Source organism: Cottoperca gobio, chromosome 8, assembly GCF_900634415.1.
Source record: "Cottoperca gobio chromosome 8, fCotGob3.1, whole genome shotgun sequence".
Lineage (NCBI taxonomy): Eukaryota > Metazoa > Chordata > Actinopteri > Perciformes > Bovichtidae > Cottoperca > Cottoperca gobio.
In genome coordinates, this window is record NC_041362.1 from 13,084,625 (window position 1) to 13,102,371 (window position 17,747).

Sequence of the window (17,747 nt, forward strand, 5' to 3'; positions counted from 1 at the left end):
AATAACAATGCTATACTTACATCCGTGATACTAAAATATCACAATGGGAAAATAATGTTAAATGTTTAAGAGATTATTTTGAACTTTTATGGATTTTCTTCAAATCTAACAGATAAGGACTAAAGTAAATATAAAAATAGAGTGGGGGGTAAATACACCAATATTTTAGGTTTCACCCACTCAATAATTTGATTTGGATGAAGGAAGTAGTCATGATCATTTTTATGTATCATTTTTCTACCTTGATTGCTTTAGTTTGGTCACTTTATTTTGAAAGTACTTACCGGAAGTGTGAGCAAAGCATTAAGTAAAAGTACTAAAGTATAAGCGTCAGAATAAACTTAAAGTACTAAAAGTAAAAGTAGGATACTTATTATGCAGAATGGCCCATTTCAGAATAATATATATTATATTATTTTATATTATAATTATTAATGTGTTGATCAGTCATTAATCAGTTTAATGTTTCAGCTTGTAAAAGTAACTTTATATACTGCTGGGTAGTCTAATATACACCATGGTTTAATAATAATAATCTATATCATTAATCTGAATCTGTAAAATCACTACAGTTATCAAATAAATGTAGTGAAGTAAAAGGTATAATATTTCCCTCTGAGATGTAGTGGAGTAGAAGTATCAAGTAACAGAAAATAGAAAATACTAAAAGTCAAGTGAAAGTACCTCACAATTGTATTTAAGTACAGTTACTTTCCACCACTGTACAGTAACCAATAGAGGATATCGACCATGATCATAAATGTTCATTTCTGTATAGTTTTGATTGCTTCAGTTTGGCCACTTTATTTTGAAAGTACTTACCAGAAGTGGTAGTATGCTCTCAGTCTGCAATTGACGCTAACTTGATGAATTTAATATTGCAGTTTCATTGTGGCCACGAGAGGGCGGCAAACACGTGACTATGTTTTCAATTCACTGTCATCCCGCTTGGTGTTAAATTATTAGGAGGATGAACTGATCCACACATATGTTGATAAAATGTCAACAAATTGCACTAGTTTAAGTTGTTGAACATTACGAACGAACATAACGATTATAGAGATATGACTGTGCATTAGCCACAGTTGTAGTTCTTCACTGTAGCCACTGGGGAGCAGTGATGACACCTGATTATAAAAACACTACCAAACGTTATCATGCCAGGATCATTTCTGTATGTGTTTTTTATTTCTTCAAAGTCTGACCCATGTAAGAAAAAAAACCATACTATGATTTCATGTAGTCAGCCAGTGTAGTGCAGTTATAGAGCATCTTTGGTATAACTAACACACGTTTTCATTCCAAAGGGTGGCGCCTATTCACGTCACAAGTTGTTTACCTTACACAAATGTGAAGTAGAAGAAGAAAGCAGCGGAAGAAGATGTGCGAGTTTCGTTTCCGAGTGACCTACTTAGCTTCTCCTGTTAGCATCAGTTAATAATCTTTATGTCCAACAATGGAATTGGCCGTTCCTAATGTAGCAGTTAGCATTTTTTGATGGATAGCTTCTGATTTTCCACCTAAAAGGTGATACAAAACATAGGAGCACTGCTAGCTTAAAGTGTCGCTAAACAGTGTAGCTGTTGTTAGCATCTTTGATTTAGCTTACGTTATTCTGAAATGAGTTGTCAAACGATAGCTGCGTTTTAAATTTGCTTGTGTGGTTTGGGCTGTTGGTATTAGCTGGCTAGCTGATTATCGATTGGTGGCTGAGTAACGCTTACACATTTAGCTATATTTGCTTAGCTACGTTCACTCCTGCAGCCCCCTTGGATGTTCAGTGTGGTAAGTACACTTTTTGATAAGCTTATTTAATATTGATTGATTGTATTAGCCTGATAAGTTAGCATCGATCACCTCAACATATAGACATCAATCATTTTCAGCTAACGCTACTTGTGGTTGTAGCTTACTTGTTGCTAATATTATGTTGACAAACACCTCACTTGGGTGGTAGCTATGTTTAGCTGTAACACTGCTGTAGATCAACAGACGTCTCAGTCATTTGACAGTCTTCGTGCATGCTGCTTATGTAGGACAATTTATTACATGAAAGCGTAAACACTAACAGCTTCCTGTATCCCACTGGAAATAAGTGTGGATAAAGCTTGGCAGTAAACTGATACACTTTACATATAATGAGTAAATAATTGGTTAGTTTAATACTACTTGTTTTGCAGTTTGGAAAAAAAAGGTGATTTGATATGCTTTTATTTTTACATGATTGTTTTTTGTTCAAAAATTAATGGACAAGACACTATGGGTGTGGTTGAAAAATCTGTTTTTAAAAATACGGTTCATTTCTAAGTTAATTGATACTTGTTCTATTTTCCAATGCGCCTTGACCCATATTTTAGCATTTTAAATATTTCATGCAGGATGTTGTACCACATCTGGTGTCTGCCTTTGTGAATACAAATAAAAATGTCTGCATCTATTTATTAACAAAAAAGCACTTTTGATGCAGCCATTATATACATGGTTTACAAACAATTGAGACAACTGAAATAGTGACTTTTAAATCAATTAATAATTATTCATCACTTCTTTTAGTCCAAGCCTGTACTAACAAGCCATCATATCCTTCTGTGTTACAGTCAGGAAGTGACTCTTCAGCCCCATGTCTGCTGAGGCTTCAGTAGGCAGTCATGCTGCTGACTCTGCTCAGTCCGCTGGTTCCCAACCTGACTTCCACAACACAGATGAGCTCAGAAATCAGGGTCTGCTGGGGAGCAAGTATGTCAAATTAAATGTGGGTGGCTCGCTGCATTATACAACTGTCCAGACATTAAGCAAGGAAGACAGTCTGTTGCGGAGCATATGCAATGGAGGAACAGAGGTTTCCATAGACTCAGAAGGTGAGTGGCTGTCTCTATCGGCTGAGCACTAATGTTTTTACTGGATGCGTTATTATTTAATGTCTTGAAGGCTGTGCCATTGATATTAGCAATTTTGGAGTAGAGTAGAGTATGGAGTAGAATCTCTTATGACCTAGCAACATATTCTATACTCAATCTGTAATAAAGAAAATTAGACAGCTGTAAAGTGCTGTAACTTGGTGCAGTTTTGGAGAAAAAGTAAGTTATTTAATAGTCAATGTTTAATTATAAATTGAAATAAATATGATAAATATAAATACAATTGAATTTCAAAATCAATTATATTCTTAGAATCCGATTCGCAGGTCAAACTTAAAAAAAAAATCAGAATTGGCCAAGAAAATGAGATTGGCAGGCAAGAAGTTTTACTCACACACTATATGATGATCTGCACTGACTGGTATTACAAACGTTATCTTGTGTGGTCATGGTGTGGCCTATAGAACCGTTTGTATGGGAAAGGTGTGTCTCTGTCTGTTTCCACATAATAAAAAAAAAAAAGTAATAAAGATTACTGAAGAATGCAAATGACTCAAAATAATTTTTCCTGCTGTCCCAGGTTGGGTAGTTTTGGACAGGTGTGGTCGACACTTTGGACTTGTTTTGAACTTCCTGCGAGATGGTTCAGTACCACTTCCAGAGGATCAAAAAGAACTGGATGAGGTTCTGAAGGAGGCGCAGTACTATCGCGTCCAGGGACTCGTCCAGCACTGCCTCAGTGCTCTGCAGGTAAAAAGCTATTTGTCAAAATAAACAAGAAAAGAGATAAAGACGTTACTTTGGACCCTGGACTTCTATGATGGGGGTTTCATATTATTTCTGACATTAAATAGACAAAATTATTATTATTTTTTTTTTTTTTTATCCAGTTAATTGATACAAAGCTGCGTAAGTTACAGATGTTTTTAAATGTTCTTTCTTTGTTTACCTTCAGAAACAAAAGGATGTTTTTGAAACTGTGTGTCGCATCCCCATGATCACCTCAGCCAAAGAAGAACAGAAGATGATTGCTTCGTGTCGAAAGGTAAATTGCATTTTGTCACCAAGACGAAAGTGTATATTAGGTTAGCAGCTATGAAACCCTTATGTGAAAAAGTCATTTTAGATTTAGAATTTTGAGCGATTTTTAAAATTGTAGCCTTCTGTGTTTTGTCTCAACAAAATGTTTTGAGTGTTAAATATGTAAGAATTAGTTTATTTCTCAACATGAAACTCAAGGAATTTGACGTCTGTTCTCTTTGTATGTACAGACAATTTGTGACCACATTGTTCCACCATAGACTGCAGAATAACGTGGATTTATTCCTGCTTCTTGTCTCTACAGCCGGTAGTAAAATTGCAGAACAACAGAGGAAACAACAAATACTCTTACACCAGGTAAACAATAAGGCCCACTGTGCATGTGTCCTACAGAGAGTATAAAAACAATTTCACAAGCCACATGCTGCCACAACAATCTGTCCGTGTTCACTTCACCTTCACTTTTTTAGATTTTGAGTGAAAAGTGCTTATTAATCTTTTTGGTTTACACTTACTTACTCTTTGTCTCTCCCCTGTGTCCAGCAACTCAGACGATAACCTGCTGAAGAACATTGAACTGTTTGACAAACTCGTGCTACGATTTAATGGCCGCGTCCTGTTTGTCAAAGATGTACTCGGGGATGAGATCTGCTGTTGGTCTTTTTATGGTGAAGGCCGCAAGATTGCTGAAGTATGCTGCACGTCCATTGTCTATGCCACAGAGAAGAAGCAGACCAAAGTAAGCCTGATGTCGTTTGTACACAAAGTCCTTAAAGCCATAGTTTGAAAGTGTAGCACAATGATGCGAAGCGCCTCCTAAAGATAAATAATAAAAACACATATCTGGGACAGAGTCAGGCGAGCTGTTTCCTCCCCTTTTCCAGTCTAACCTGCTGTAGCTTTATATTCTAAGAGTGGTATTGATTCTCTCATCTAACTCTGCCAGAAAGCAAATAAGTGTATTTTCTTTAGCATAAAGTTGACAGGGGTTTGTGGGTATCCATAGAAAGACATCTGCATTTTAGGGTTTAGCTGCTGATGGCATTGTTGTAATCATAGTAGGTAACTTTGTTAGGGCTAATCAATGTGTTTTTAAGTATTATAGTAAAAGTATTAATGTTACTGCTTTGACTGGGGTTATATTAGTTGCAGTGCACCAAAAAAATACCAAGTCTGAAACTGAACTGATTGTTTTTAGGTTGAGTTTCCTGAGGCTCGAATCTTTGAAGAAACCCTCAATATCCTCATTTATGAGAAAGGTTCTGGTCCAGGAGGCTTACACCTTTTAGACTCGAGAGGCTCGGGTTCAACACTGGGAGCTGAGGAAGAGGGTGCAACGGGAGGCGACAGGCGAGTAAGACGGATCCACGTAAGAAGGCATATAATGCATGATGAAAGAGGGCACGGTCAGCAAACTGTGTATAAGGACTAATAATGTGAAAACATACGGCACGGAAGAGTGACTTCATGTATGTTCTTTTTTTTTTTTTTCTTGGATGCTAGCATGAAAGAGATATCCTTGATCATAGCAATAGCTCGGTAGTTATTTCATTAAATGTCCTTTAGATGTCACTGTACAGAAATGTAGGAGTTGATGACTGATCTGTAACTGAAGTAAGAGACATTTTGAAAAATGCTTCTGTTTACAAGAAAACAAATTTTGTACATTATTTAAATAGGAAATGTTTCAAATGACCTGGGACGTGAAACTGGCATAAATATTACTTTGCAAATGTTAAAGGCATACTATGCAGGATTTGTCGGTTGCTGTTTGCACACACAGCATTCAAAGTGGGACTCCTCCTGCCCGGCTTGAGAAGCATAAAGAGAGAGCAACGGTGGCCACACCACCCTGCGGGAAGGTGCCACATAGCCTGATTTTGTGTGAATGCAGCTGAAGCACACGTCTCATCGTATCCACGGTGGCCTCTCTGCTCTGCGTGTGTGTCTCACCCCCGCCCTCGTTTAAACAGACACAGACGCAGACCTGCAAACTCTTTATACACACATGAAACCGAGAGAGACGGAGACAGTGTACCTGGTCGCTATCTTTTTTTATTATAAAGTCCCGACCTCACCTCAGTCCATACATTGTTTTTTAGGAAAATCCTGCATAATATACCTTTTTTTTTTTAAGGAACCTCCTGCGAGTAACTGAATGGGTCTAAAAACCCAACTTCCCCTCCCCACCTGTTAATGTGGGTGCAAATGATATGCACTGGCACACTCTGTGTTTGACTTATAGGAAACACTGTCAGTCTGTTTATTCAGGTTGTCAAACATCTGTTGCCTTTTCATTAGTTGGACTGATTTGCTGCCTGACGGCGGTGAACAGAGGATGGTCACGTTTAGCTGAGATATGTTAACACTGGAATAAAACTGAGTAGCCATTTTTAGGGAGGTTGTCTATGAATGAAATTGTTGAGCAGCTCCATTTTCTTTATTTAAATTATTACTGCTGTTGCTTCAAGATGTTTTTATTAATTAATTTATGAACCTAATTTATTGTTTGGTATTTAACTTTTTGTATTGTATGCAATCTTTGTGTTAACTAGTGCTCAAGTGAGTTGTACTTTTTTGAATGATACAATGCACTCAATAGCACACACCAGATTTTGAATTTACTCCTGTAAATGACTAAATAGTGAACTTACATTTCAGTTTAATGTTTCAAGAGGAACTGTGACCATTTCCTTGATAATGTATTTTATTCTGAGCCATGACCTTTCACTTTATGTCTTATACCAAACCACTGAAACTTGCTAAAAGTAATTGGCCATACAGTGATGATGAAGGCAATTAATACTGGGTTGTATTTTTATTTCCCTCAGAGAGAGGATATTTTCTTTCTGATAAACACCAGTGTCTCGTGTGAACCTAATCACTCTGAATACTGAAAAAAAACATTGAATGAGAACAATATGTATCTCAGACTCTTAATAAAATCACCTAGGAATACCTTAAGATATGCACTAATATGACTTCCGTCCAATAGTGGTCATGGGAATGTTCTGAATAAATTAATTGTGAAATCCAACTGTAGCTTCTTGGTCTTATTTTTCTGTTTTCCCTTAAGTATAATAAAGAAATGGACTCAAACACGTGCATGTTACGGAAAACAAGTAGAAGTTTTATGGTTGTTTTTTTTACAGCTTTTCCTTTCCTTTCCTTTTTCCTGCTGATTTATAGGAAAATAATCTTTTTGGGTTGTAGATGATTGCAATTGTTGTTGTTGATTGTTCCATTGATAATAATAAAATAGGAAAGGCATTTTAACAGATGATTAAAACAGTGGCTTAAATTACGTTGTTTTAATGTTATTCAACATTACTGCACCATATTATATAGAACAAACGCTGAGTCAATGTTTTAACTATTCACCACTGCACTGTGACTCGAAAATAAATACACAAATATAATATTGCCACATTACAGTCCGTATATAATTGTGTTGATGCCGTTTGATTTTATGAAATTTGAGAGTTTATGAAATCATGAAGTAACAGATTAAATATATTTTAGCAGGTAATCCTTAACAAAAAGGAAAACATTTTAAGTCCTCTATAGTAACATCTTGGGGCTTAAGAAAAAAAATACATATTTTAAATATTAAATTTATAAATTAGTAATTCCGCTTAATTTCTAGTAAAACTTGCAGATTTGTCCAAGGTTTTATATTTATATTTTTGAAAGTGCGTTGCGCTGATCTGACGTCACTTCCTGTAACGTCCTCGGGTCCCTCCGTCGCCAAAAAGTAACCGACATAATCAGAAATGATGGTGTCAGAGAAGAAGAAAACAGACATCTGCGGGTTTGTGTCTGATCAACTGCGCAATGAGCCAGACCTCAGGTACGGTGGAAGCGTTCACGAGTTGTTTGATCAAGTGCTGTGACTTTGTACTGTTATAAGTACACGGGCCTGTGCATGGATTGTTATCTGTATGCGACGGTCAGACACACTGGCATATACATGTTCTTCAAAAGTAATTTAACTACTCAAATCAGCTTAATGTTACGCATTTAACATTCAACATTGCAGTTTCTGTAAGACAACCATTAAGATACCTCAATACACACGTGACGCAGTAATGTTTTGCTTCGTCCCCCAACACGACGCTAAATGTAACTTTAGAAAGCCGAGCTGGCTTTGTTAAAAATGTAATATTAGTGTCAGTAGTAGCTGCCAGAGAGTGGTATTAACCATACATGTTACACCTGTTCGTTGGAAGTGGTCGCTTTCAGTGGAGCAGGAGTTTTGTTTTTTTCTCGTTCCCATTTCTCGAATTAACTTAACATTTGGAAAACAGTAAATGCATTTCTAAAAACAGCACCACTCAATTGATTACCTGCAAAGCCTGTAACTTGCTTTAAATCCTTATCTCTTAAAGGTAAATGATGTTAAAATTAGTGAAAGTCAAGATTTACCTGACAAAACAATGTGTATAAGATGTGCTTGACATGTTATGACAACTGGTTCAACCATGTTGCATGTAGTGACATGTGCAATGAACTAATGCCTAGATGGTTTTAGGGGTCAGACTATTCAACAGAGAACCAGTACAATACATGTTGGTGACATTAACAGTTGGTAGGAAACAGCAGACAGTTGTACATAATCATCTGATGAATGTGCCAAAGCTTTTGCAATGTGTTCAAAAGAATGAGAAATGGCTTTAATGATGTGCACTAGTGACTCGATGATGCGGAGGTTGAACAAGTAGTTTTTGAGACTGTCGATTGTGATGTAAAAAATGTGACTGAGAAATGTTTTAATGGTGCCAACATTTTGGTTAATCAGTTTTGTGCTGGTAGTGTATCTAGTAACCTGCGAGCCCTCTTTTAGGAATTGCAATTAGTAGTAAAACTATTTTGCAATCAATAAAAGAAGAGAAATACAACAAATGCCACATGTCTAACGTTATGAAATGCACTTTAACGCATGATAAATACTTTTTTATAAATACAAACTTCAACTCAGATTGTAGTTTTTATCCACTGTAGGAAAACTGTATTAAAGTAGTGCCCACAAAGTTACAAACTCCCAGTATCCTGCACTAAATAAAGTTGTTTTTGTCGTGACATTTTTGGCCTATGTAAGTAGAATCAAAGAATACATTTTGTGGATAGTAATCTTTTTGTAATGTTTTATTCCAGCACACTAACCTTGGGAATTTTAAAGAAGCGATACCTTGAGCATGTGCCATGTGAATCATTAAGTCCAGAGGTGAAAAAATTCATGAAGCAGGTGGTCAAAGAGGAACTGATAAAAATGCAGGTATCTGAATTCTTCCTGCACAGCTTACAATGTTAGTGTACTCTAGTTGTTATTGTCGTCGTCATCATCATCACATTTATTTTCTTCCTGCAAGGACAACGATGAATGGTGTGAGAGTGGAAGTGAGTTGAAGACCAAGAAGCCCCAAAACAAAAGGAAGAGAGAAAAGGAAAATGACGAGGTGATAAATGGGACTGAAGATGACTCCACGGCAAAGAAATCGCGTCGTCTGTCAAACTCATCATCGAGTAGGTTATAACTTTCTATTTTGTTTTGTCCATGACTCCTCGGGGGTTCTGCCAAATTATTATTTCAAATGTTTTTTTCTTCTTTCTTCAAAAATTAAAGTATGTCTGAAAATACACAATACAGTCACATGAATTCAACACAATAATAAGATAAATTGGCCTATTTGTAAAAATGTTGTTTTTACACAACATTGATGATGGTCTAACAGTGGAATGAATCCTCGTCCAATCACGTGAACTAGCTAAACTACTAAACCGCTGTGCGGCACCTATCCATAACGAAGATCTAGTGGCCACGTATTATTATTATTTTAATAGCTTGGTATTGTATGCACCATAAAAAGGTATGTTGCCAATGGCCCTACACATTATTGTAGGCTTAGTTTGATAGGTTGCTCATGTTATACATATGTAGTAGAGGGTCCCTGCTCCGTCTCTCTTTTAGCGCTGGGGTCCTTGGACTAAATAATGTTGAAGACCCCTGATCTATAGCATGTTCTACTTTGCAGTTACTTAATGAAACATGTCCTGGACCATCATTCACAGTAGAACTAGGGCTGCAGGTAATGATTATTTATCAGTTAATCGACAGATCACTTTTCAATAAATTGTTGGTCTGAAAAAAGGGCCCCTCAGTCCTTAGGGACATCATCTTCTTCTGTCCAAGCAACTGTCCCAAAACCCACAGATATTCAATTTACAGTGAAATTAAATAAAGAAATGCAGAAAATCCTCATATTTCAAAAGTTGAACCAACAGTGTTTGTGCATTTGAGCTTTGAAAATTACTAACATCCATTAACAAAATAGTTGGCAATAAAATGTCTGCCAAACGACAAATCGACTTATGGTTGCAACTCTAAGAAGGACACATGCATTCTACAATATGAGAATGTTGCTGATAAAACCACACTTTGTTGTTGGAGTTCTAGTCGTTGAAGGCAGTTCAGATAACCTCACTCACTTAGCACCTACGTTAACCTAACCTCGTCTTTATCCACAGTGAGGTTTGTCGCTCCATTGTAAACCATGAAATGTTGTCTGTTTTTATGTGGTTACCGACAGATTCGGAGGACAAAGAGGACTGCAAAACAGGAAGTGAGGAGAGTGAGGAGAGTGAGGAGGAAGAGCAAATGAAACCTGAATCCGAGGATGCAGAGCAAGAGGAAAACGAATCGCAGCTAACAACAAATGGGAAAAGTAAATGGCAGCTAAGCATCGACGAATCAACAGATGAGGAAATGAACAAGTCAGGAAAAAAAGGTAATGGGAGTAACTGTGATGACAGTCCAAAAGAAATGATGATAAAGAGAGCAGATGCTGCAAAGAACGGAGATACAAGAAGCAGCAAAACAAATGCAGGAAAGAAAACGCCACAGAGTGATGAAGACAATGACTCGGATAGCAAGTCAGAAAATAGCGACAAAGTCAACGGCAATGACTCCTCGGATGAAAGTGATAAAGGTGACTATGCAAACTTTATACTTGCATAACCCAAACTTAAATGTTTATTTATTTCACGTTTAAATTTTTTTGTATGACTTTTTTTGTTGTGCTATGCAGAAGAAAAAGTCTTGGTAGAAAATAAAAATAACGAACCAGACTCTGATTCATCGTCACTCACCTCATTGGAAGATGAAAAGGATAATGGAAAAGGAAAAACACCAGCTGAAAAAACGAAGAAAACCATGACAAAAGAGAAGAGTCGCAGAGATAGAAAGGTGAGTGATGTTATCAAGCAGAATCAGCAGAAGTCTCTCTGTAAGGCAACATCAGGCAGAACCGAAGTGACTATTTTAGTGTAAACCTTTTTAATCCATCGAAACTGTCCTCTGATTCTTCCATCAGGATAGCAACAAAACAGTTGCGAGGCTCAAGCGCTACATTCATCTCTGTGGTAACAGGCTGAATTACAAGAAGCTCCTCGGTGGCTGTCGCACTGTTGGCTCCCAGGTGGCTGTTCTGAAGAAGAAGCTTGAAGATCTTGGTGTCGATGGTCAGTGGGAGTACATTCACCTTTTAACAGACTACACATTCTGGGCATAATTCCTTCTTTTTTTTACATTTTCCCATTATAAGGTATCTTGCACTTGTTTTCTGATGATTCTAAGGAGTAAAATGGCATGCTTGTGGCCTCCCGGGGAAAAATAAATCTTAATATTCTGTAGTGTCACCAGAAAGAAACTTCACACACAACATTCACAAAAATATCTAAATCTAACCGCCAGCTGCCAAGACATTTACCAAGCACCTACCTCTGTAGTTTGTTCTTGCTTTCCCCCTTTTTCTGCATTTGTTGAACTACAGTGAGGTTGTTTTTGGTTTGTTGTAATACTGATAGACAAGCGCAAAACGAAAACCTTGTTTCAGTAGAATGTATGTTTATCAGTTTGTATAAGTGCACTGTGTCTTTATAAACAGTGTAAAAAGTTAAGATTTCATGTTCTTTGTAATTGACACAATTGATTACCTCAGGGATCCATGGGTTAAAGTGATAACGTGTGCATGTGTTTTTTCACACAGGTAAACCAACTATTAAGAAATGCAATATAATCAAAACGAAAAGAGAGGAAACTCAGGAACTAGCTGATCTTGATGTCAGCAACATCATTGCCACAAAAGGTAACTATTGTTTTCTTCTTCTTCTTCTTCTTCTTCTTCTTCTTCTTCAGTGTTAACACCCATTACTATGTGAGTTTTCAGTTTTCTGGAGTAAAAGGGTAGAAGAGCACTCACAAATCCATTTATACCACTTAATAGGAATTCTAGAAAAGCGAAAAGTATAACTGCATTGAGCCTGGCAATTATAGGATATTGGGCAGGAAAACTATGCTAACATTGTTGTTAATTTGATGCATATGCACAGTCACACTGTAAAAAACAATGTCTTTCAGTGAAGGATTTGTGTCAATATACTGTATTCGAGGCAAATAAAGAATTTTAGACATTATTACTGGTTTCTCAAATAGGAAACTCTCCACCATCCAAAGCAATATGAATCATGTTTGATACACCACACAATGTAAAATATTACCTAATAGGTTAGGACTGAGTCGAGAACATCAAATATCACTATTTATTACCAAATACCTCGATGTCAATATTATGTCATGTTATAGCGTTGACTATTGGTGCGTTCACATAATATTTACACGATTACATTTTTGATAAATAACCATAAGTAATGTGGATATAATGACTAAATGGTTAAAGGCATATAATAGAACAGTCTGGTAAATTACATCCCTTTACTGTAATGCAGCCTTTAAGCCTTTTTTATATATTGCCCTGGTATTAACTGGTCAAGAATTGCACAGTGTACCTATAGTAATGTTCTTGTTGCAACAATGTCTATAACGTTGAAGTGATTCAGTCACTAGTATTGCTTATCATTTTATTGCACATGCAAAATGTGAAAATATTGATTACCAGACCTGCAAATTTGGATACTTCTCTCAGGTCGACCTAAACGCAGAGGATCCTCTGCATGGGAGGAACAGAAAGTCCCTCTGTATTCTACACATCGGCGAACTCTGAACTCCAGCTCTGACAGTGATGAAGAAAACAACGCACACAGAGGGAGCAGGATAGCACGAGACTGGGCCAACCTGCAGGGGATCATCAGTGATGATGCAGACAGCAACTGACAGAGACACTTTGTCTTGCAAGTGTTTATAAGTTGTGTTTACAAATGATTTTTTGATACTATTAAAAATGTAGTTCTTAAACATTTTGCATATTGAGATAAAATTGATACACGATGTAAAATGAATAATTTTATGTAAATCTGTTAAATTTCAAATAAAAGTATTTTAACCAGGGGATTAAATGAAGAGTGCTGATTTATTTAGCTTTTTTTAACTGAATGAAAAATCTATAAAACAGGCAAAAAAGGACATGAAAGTAATTACAGGGACCAGTCAGCGTAATAATAGACTATACCCTCGTTAGTCACATTTCCGGAACTAATGCAAGTAAGCTCTCGGATATACGGAATATTTCGCTGACGGACCGGTCCTACGGGGTAACTTGTCCGCAAGCACTCCTGCAGGTCAAATAGATATTTCTTGTTAATTCCTTCAATACCAGCACAGTTGCATTTTTATTGTGTGTACGGCAGCATTATGTTGTGTTGCTAGTAAATATGTTAGTACGTATTCTCAGTGAGACTGTCTGGATATAAAATGATAACTGCATGCATGTGACCCTCAGTCTGTCACAGGTGTCAGTGAATTATAATAGAAAAGTACATTACATTTCATGTCTGATTTTAACATTTGCTTCTCTTATTTGTTGGCAAAATGAATGTGTTGCGTGTGTTTGTAAAACTGACTTATGGGTGTAGAAGGAGTAGAGCATTGTAAACAAACAGCAGGTAATACAACCGAGTGAAGCAAAATGTAATAATGGAAGTATGTAGCCTAATAATAAATAAAGGTAACTGCGATCACTGAGCCACTTTTTTTTTTTAGCTATTTGTGCTCAAGTATTTTCCTTTCATGGCACTTCTTTTCCACTGTAATTCAGGGGTAAATATTGTATTGTATCTGACGGCTTTAGTTACTAGTTACTTAACAGATTTATGCACAGAAAACATACAAAATTCGACTACAAGAGCACATTTTTTTGATAATTGTTTAAGTTGTGTTTAAATGTGAAGATTTGCTGTTTTAAGTATTTATAAAATAATAATTTTGAGGTTTGTACTGTTAGTTGAAAAAATCAAACATTGATAAGGTGTCACTTTGGGTTTTGGGTAATTGTGAGTTTTACAAACAATCAATCCATCAATAAATGGAGAATATAATCAACAGATTAATCCATAATGAAAATAATAGTTAGTTTCAGTCTGAAACAAAATAGTTAAACATGAGCTCCATCTCAACCAACCAAAATGTATGCATGAGTAATAATAATCTAATGATATATTAATATAACTCACAGGAGACATTTTTCTCCATTGGGTAATTATAATTGTAATACTTCGACTACATTTTCCTGGTTATAGTTATACTCTTACTCAAGTAAAATCTTCAATCCAGGACTTTTACTTGTAACAGTATTTTTACAGTGCAGTATTAGTACTTTTATTTAAGTAAATTATCTGAATACTTCCAGCACCACTGATAGTGAGATCCTCTCTGCCCCAGAATATATTATTTCATCCAAATAAATATTTTTTGAACCCTTAACTTGTGAGTTTCAGAACATTTTCTTAAATTAGATTAATTCGGACCCTACACTACACATTTCATGCTGAAATGGATGATGATGCGCCGGATGAGTTGTTTGCTGAGCTGAAGACCAGGCATATCGGAGGATGGGGTGTTGTTCAGATAGCTGCTGGCACTGGGCTTGCTGTATATGCTATGTGGGTGGTAATCCTACAGCCAGGCTTCCGAAAAGTCCCCTTGAGGCTACAGGTGAATAATATTTGATGTAAATCCTCAATTGTACAACATTCTTTTTTATCAGAAGCTCTTCAACATGTCTTCCAGGTCCCGTACGTTCCTGCAAGCAAAGCTCAAGTAAATCATGTAATGACATTGCTGAGAGGTCGAAAGGGAGGCCTTGTGGATTTGGGATCTGGTGATGGTCGTATTGTAGGTATAAGCAAGATATTTTGGCTCCTTTTTCTTGCACTGCAATGGGTTTTGACTGTGGTTATTGTTTCTCTTAAGGTCTTGGAAGCCCATCAGCAGGGTTTCATTCCCGCTGTTGGTTATGAGCTCAATCCCTGGCTTGTTCGCCTGGCCCGCTTCCATGCATGGAGAGCAGACCATCATGAAAAAGTGTCATACCGACGGGAAGATCTCTGGAAGGTTTGACATTTATCCCTTTTATTAAAGCATTAGTAACATTCCTGTTCAAAGTTATGTCAGCCACCATTAAAGGACAACATTTAATTACTGTAATTTGTCTTACAACAGTATGTTATTGCAACAACATGATAGTTCGAATGGAAATGTCCCCACTCCTGGTTAAAAAAAAGATTGCAAGAATAACAGAGTCAGTGTCCCTCCATCTATATAGCTGACGAAATAGTTTCTCATTAGCAAACAAGGTGTGAAGATGTGAATTGACCAAATACCTTTAGGATTAATACATGTACACTTTTCCTAGTGGTCTAGGTTGCCCTTTTATTGATTTATTTTACTATATTCTTGCCATTGCCACTGTTTGTTATTTAAAGCTGAATTGTTAATAAAGTGGCCTATTTACAATCTGCCTTCATCACAGGTCGACTTGACAGAATGCAAGAATATCACAGTGTTTTTGGCTCCTAGCGTGGTGAGTAATATAATGTACAGATGCCTATTAACTGTGAAATAATTACCATCGCAATGTAACGTACAGCTAAGCAAATAATCCAGAAATAAAGAAAAAATGAAGTTGATCTTTAATGGGTTAACCCATCCCATCGTCACAATAGTGATCATAAAAGGTGAGACATGGTGGGTCATCTGTAGGTATTACTGAAACCCTTGTGTCTGTCTTGAAACAGGAAGCCCTAATTGCAGGTTTAATTGTTGCAATGGTTTTTACTATTTACATTTTTTTTTATAATTTACCATCTAAATGTTCTTCCACTCAGAGGTTTAAAAAAAGAAAATGGAAAATTCAAATTCTTTTGTAATACTGTTTTAGCCAGGTGGCTGCAACTTGTTAAAATGAACATGAGTACCATGACCTTACTGTATTATTTAGATTCCTGATACCAGCAAAACAAGACAATAATAATCTGTCAGCACAGGGTTGAGGTGCTGTTGCATTCAGATCAGATTAATAATCATGGGTCAAATTCAGTAAATGTCTGAAAAAAAATGTTTTTATTGTTTGTTCCCAGCTTTCATTATTGCAGCAGAAGTTGCAGGCTGAGCTTCCTGATGATGCCTTAGTAGTAGCTGGTCGTTTTCCCTTCCCTGACTGGACACCCTGCCGAGTTGAGGGACATGGTGTGGACAGAGCCTGGGCATATAACATGCAAGCACAAAGACAGAACACCCCCGTCACGGATAGCAAGCTCAACAATGAACTAACTCAGGAGAAAGGATCCACTTGAAGCTCCATGAATGTTCCTTGTCTTTTGCCCTCTAGAATGGCAACAATAAATTATACTGTATATCTGGGGCAAGTTTATAAATGTTGTTTCAACCTTTTCTTCTGCAGTGTTCAGTTTATGCCACAGAACTGAAGATTATTTAAAGTTTTAAGTGTTTATTGATTATTAGTCATTGTTATTGCTTAATATTCTCTTATACAGGCCTACATATAATTAGACAACTTCAGAGGACATTTTGGATTCCATGGTGCAGCTAGTTCTCTACAGGTAGGAACACTACATTTAAATGCTTTGTGGGTAATGGTCATAAGCACTTAGTGCTTGTCTGTCTGTCGGAAAGTGTGGAATGTGGCTTTTCAGGCCTGTCGAAGGTGTCTAATGTGTGTTTCCCTTATATATACAGTCGATGGGTTTTCCCCAATCTCACAAACAGATTGTGACACTTGTATAAACCCCATGGGGTCCATAGTGTATAAAGGACACATACAGTAACAAGAGTGTCCCCATGTATAGTACATCCATTGACCATCTGTATACATATTATGTATGTGTATGAGGGTTTGTTTTTGGATGTTGCTTTTTCTGTTGAATTTTTTGTTTTTACCTTGCTGTGATAGTTTTTGCTATAAAAGTAATTGCTCTAATAATCTATGTATGGATATAAATTGCCCTTTCTTGTGCACCATGTGCTGGACATTTAATGTGTCCCCTTATTCAGGTAGTGTGTGTGTGTGTGTGTGTGTGTGTGTGTGTGTGTGTGTGTGTGTGTGTGTTGTATTTGGGTGAAATTCCTCTGTGTCTGACATTCAATATTGGTTTTCAGTGACATTGTTGTAAGCAGCCACATGTTTTGTTCATATTAAATAATTCAAATGAAATGCTGCATAACATGATCAGGTCCTTCTAGGACTCAACTCACAGAATTAATCTGTTTGAGAATATATGAGAAAAGGTGCAGTGTGGAGTGGAGAGAAATCTAAATATCTCTAAATGTGCAGACTTCATCAAGTTGTGCAATGTTGCTTGGAAAGTTCTCCAAATAATAAATCACTTTGATGGAGTAAACATATCCACGCTGTTTCCTGCAGAAAGACTATAGGCTATTACATGAGCATGTTGCATGTGCTTTAGGCCTTAGTATATATAACATGTAAATTACTTTTTGAGTAAGCAGATTTTCTTTCATTTATAAATAATAGCTTATTATTTTTTAAATGTATGCACACTGATACAACTTTGTTTTTAGCATTGGTCAAAGTGCTG

General features: G+C 36.6%; 3 protein-coding genes across 3 annotated transcripts; all 3 read left to right on the plus strand.

Moving 5' to 3' along the window:
* The first annotated feature begins 1,230 nt into the window (after positions 1-1,230).
* kctd13 (potassium channel tetramerization domain containing 13) lies at positions 1,231-6,998 on the plus strand. The gene is made up of 7 exons (XM_029438568.1): positions 1,231-1,785; positions 2,598-2,858; positions 3,439-3,608; positions 3,814-3,903; positions 4,204-4,256; positions 4,443-4,638; positions 5,098-6,998. Exons 2-7 carry the CDS (start codon positions 2,621-2,623, stop codon positions 5,329-5,331), a joined length of 981 nt encoding a protein of 326 aa, XP_029294428.1. The 5' UTR covers positions 1,231-1,785; positions 2,598-2,620; the 3' UTR covers positions 5,332-6,998.
* Positions 6,999-7,602: 604 nt separating this feature from the next.
* Positions 7,603-13,245, plus strand: hirip3 (HIRA interacting protein 3). Its single transcript, XM_029438380.1, has 8 exons — positions 7,603-7,749; positions 9,054-9,174; positions 9,269-9,422; positions 10,487-10,885; positions 10,985-11,142; positions 11,270-11,417; positions 11,945-12,043; positions 12,881-13,245. Exons 1-8 carry the CDS (start codon positions 7,673-7,675, stop codon positions 13,066-13,068), a joined length of 1,344 nt encoding a protein of 447 aa, XP_029294240.1. The 5' UTR covers positions 7,603-7,672; the 3' UTR covers positions 13,069-13,245.
* Positions 13,246-13,394: 149 nt separating this feature from the next.
* Positions 13,395-17,475, plus strand: antkmt (adenine nucleotide translocase lysine methyltransferase). Its single transcript, XM_029438381.1, has 5 exons — positions 13,395-14,844; positions 14,920-15,024; positions 15,103-15,243; positions 15,662-15,712; positions 16,269-17,475. Exons 1-5 carry the CDS (start codon positions 14,683-14,685, stop codon positions 16,482-16,484), a joined length of 675 nt encoding a protein of 224 aa, XP_029294241.1. The 5' UTR covers positions 13,395-14,682; the 3' UTR covers positions 16,485-17,475.
* The last annotated feature ends 272 nt before the right edge of the window (positions 17,476-17,747 follow it).

What these genes read in the sequence shown, in the direction of transcription:
- kctd13 (XM_029438568.1), top strand. Translation starts at nt 2,621, where the DNA reads ATGTCTGCTGAGGCTTCAGTAGGCAGTCATGCTGCTGACTCTGCTCAG. An exon ending in GGTTTCCATAGACTCAGAAG is followed by an intron (nt 2,859 to 3,438) that starts GTGAGTGGCTGT and finishes CTGCTGTCCCAG; the next exon opens with GTTGGGTAGTTTTGGACAGG. An exon ending in ACTGCCTCAGTGCTCTGCAG is followed by an intron (nt 3,609 to 3,813) that starts GTAAAAAGCTAT and finishes GTTTACCTTCAG; the next exon opens with AAACAAAAGGATGTTTTTGA.
- antkmt (XM_029438381.1), top strand. Translation starts at nt 14,683, where the DNA reads ATGGATGATGATGCGCCGGATGAGTTGTTTGCTGAGCTGAAGACCAGG. An exon ending in GATCTGGTGATGGTCGTATT is followed by an intron (nt 15,025 to 15,102) that starts GTAGGTATAAGC and finishes GTTTCTCTTAAG; the next exon opens with GTCTTGGAAGCCCATCAGCA. An exon ending in GACGGGAAGATCTCTGGAAG is followed by an intron (nt 15,244 to 15,661) that starts GTTTGACATTTA and finishes CCTTCATCACAG; the next exon opens with GTCGACTTGACAGAATGCAA.
- hirip3 (XM_029438380.1), top strand. Translation starts at nt 7,673, where the DNA reads ATGATGGTGTCAGAGAAGAAGAAAACAGACATCTGCGGGTTTGTGTCT. An exon ending in AGGAACTGATAAAAATGCAG is followed by an intron (nt 9,175 to 9,268) that starts GTATCTGAATTC and finishes TCTTCCTGCAAG; the next exon opens with GACAACGATGAATGGTGTGA. An exon ending in TCTGTCAAACTCATCATCGA is followed by an intron (nt 9,423 to 10,486) that starts GTAGGTTATAAC and finishes GGTTACCGACAG; the next exon opens with ATTCGGAGGACAAAGAGGAC.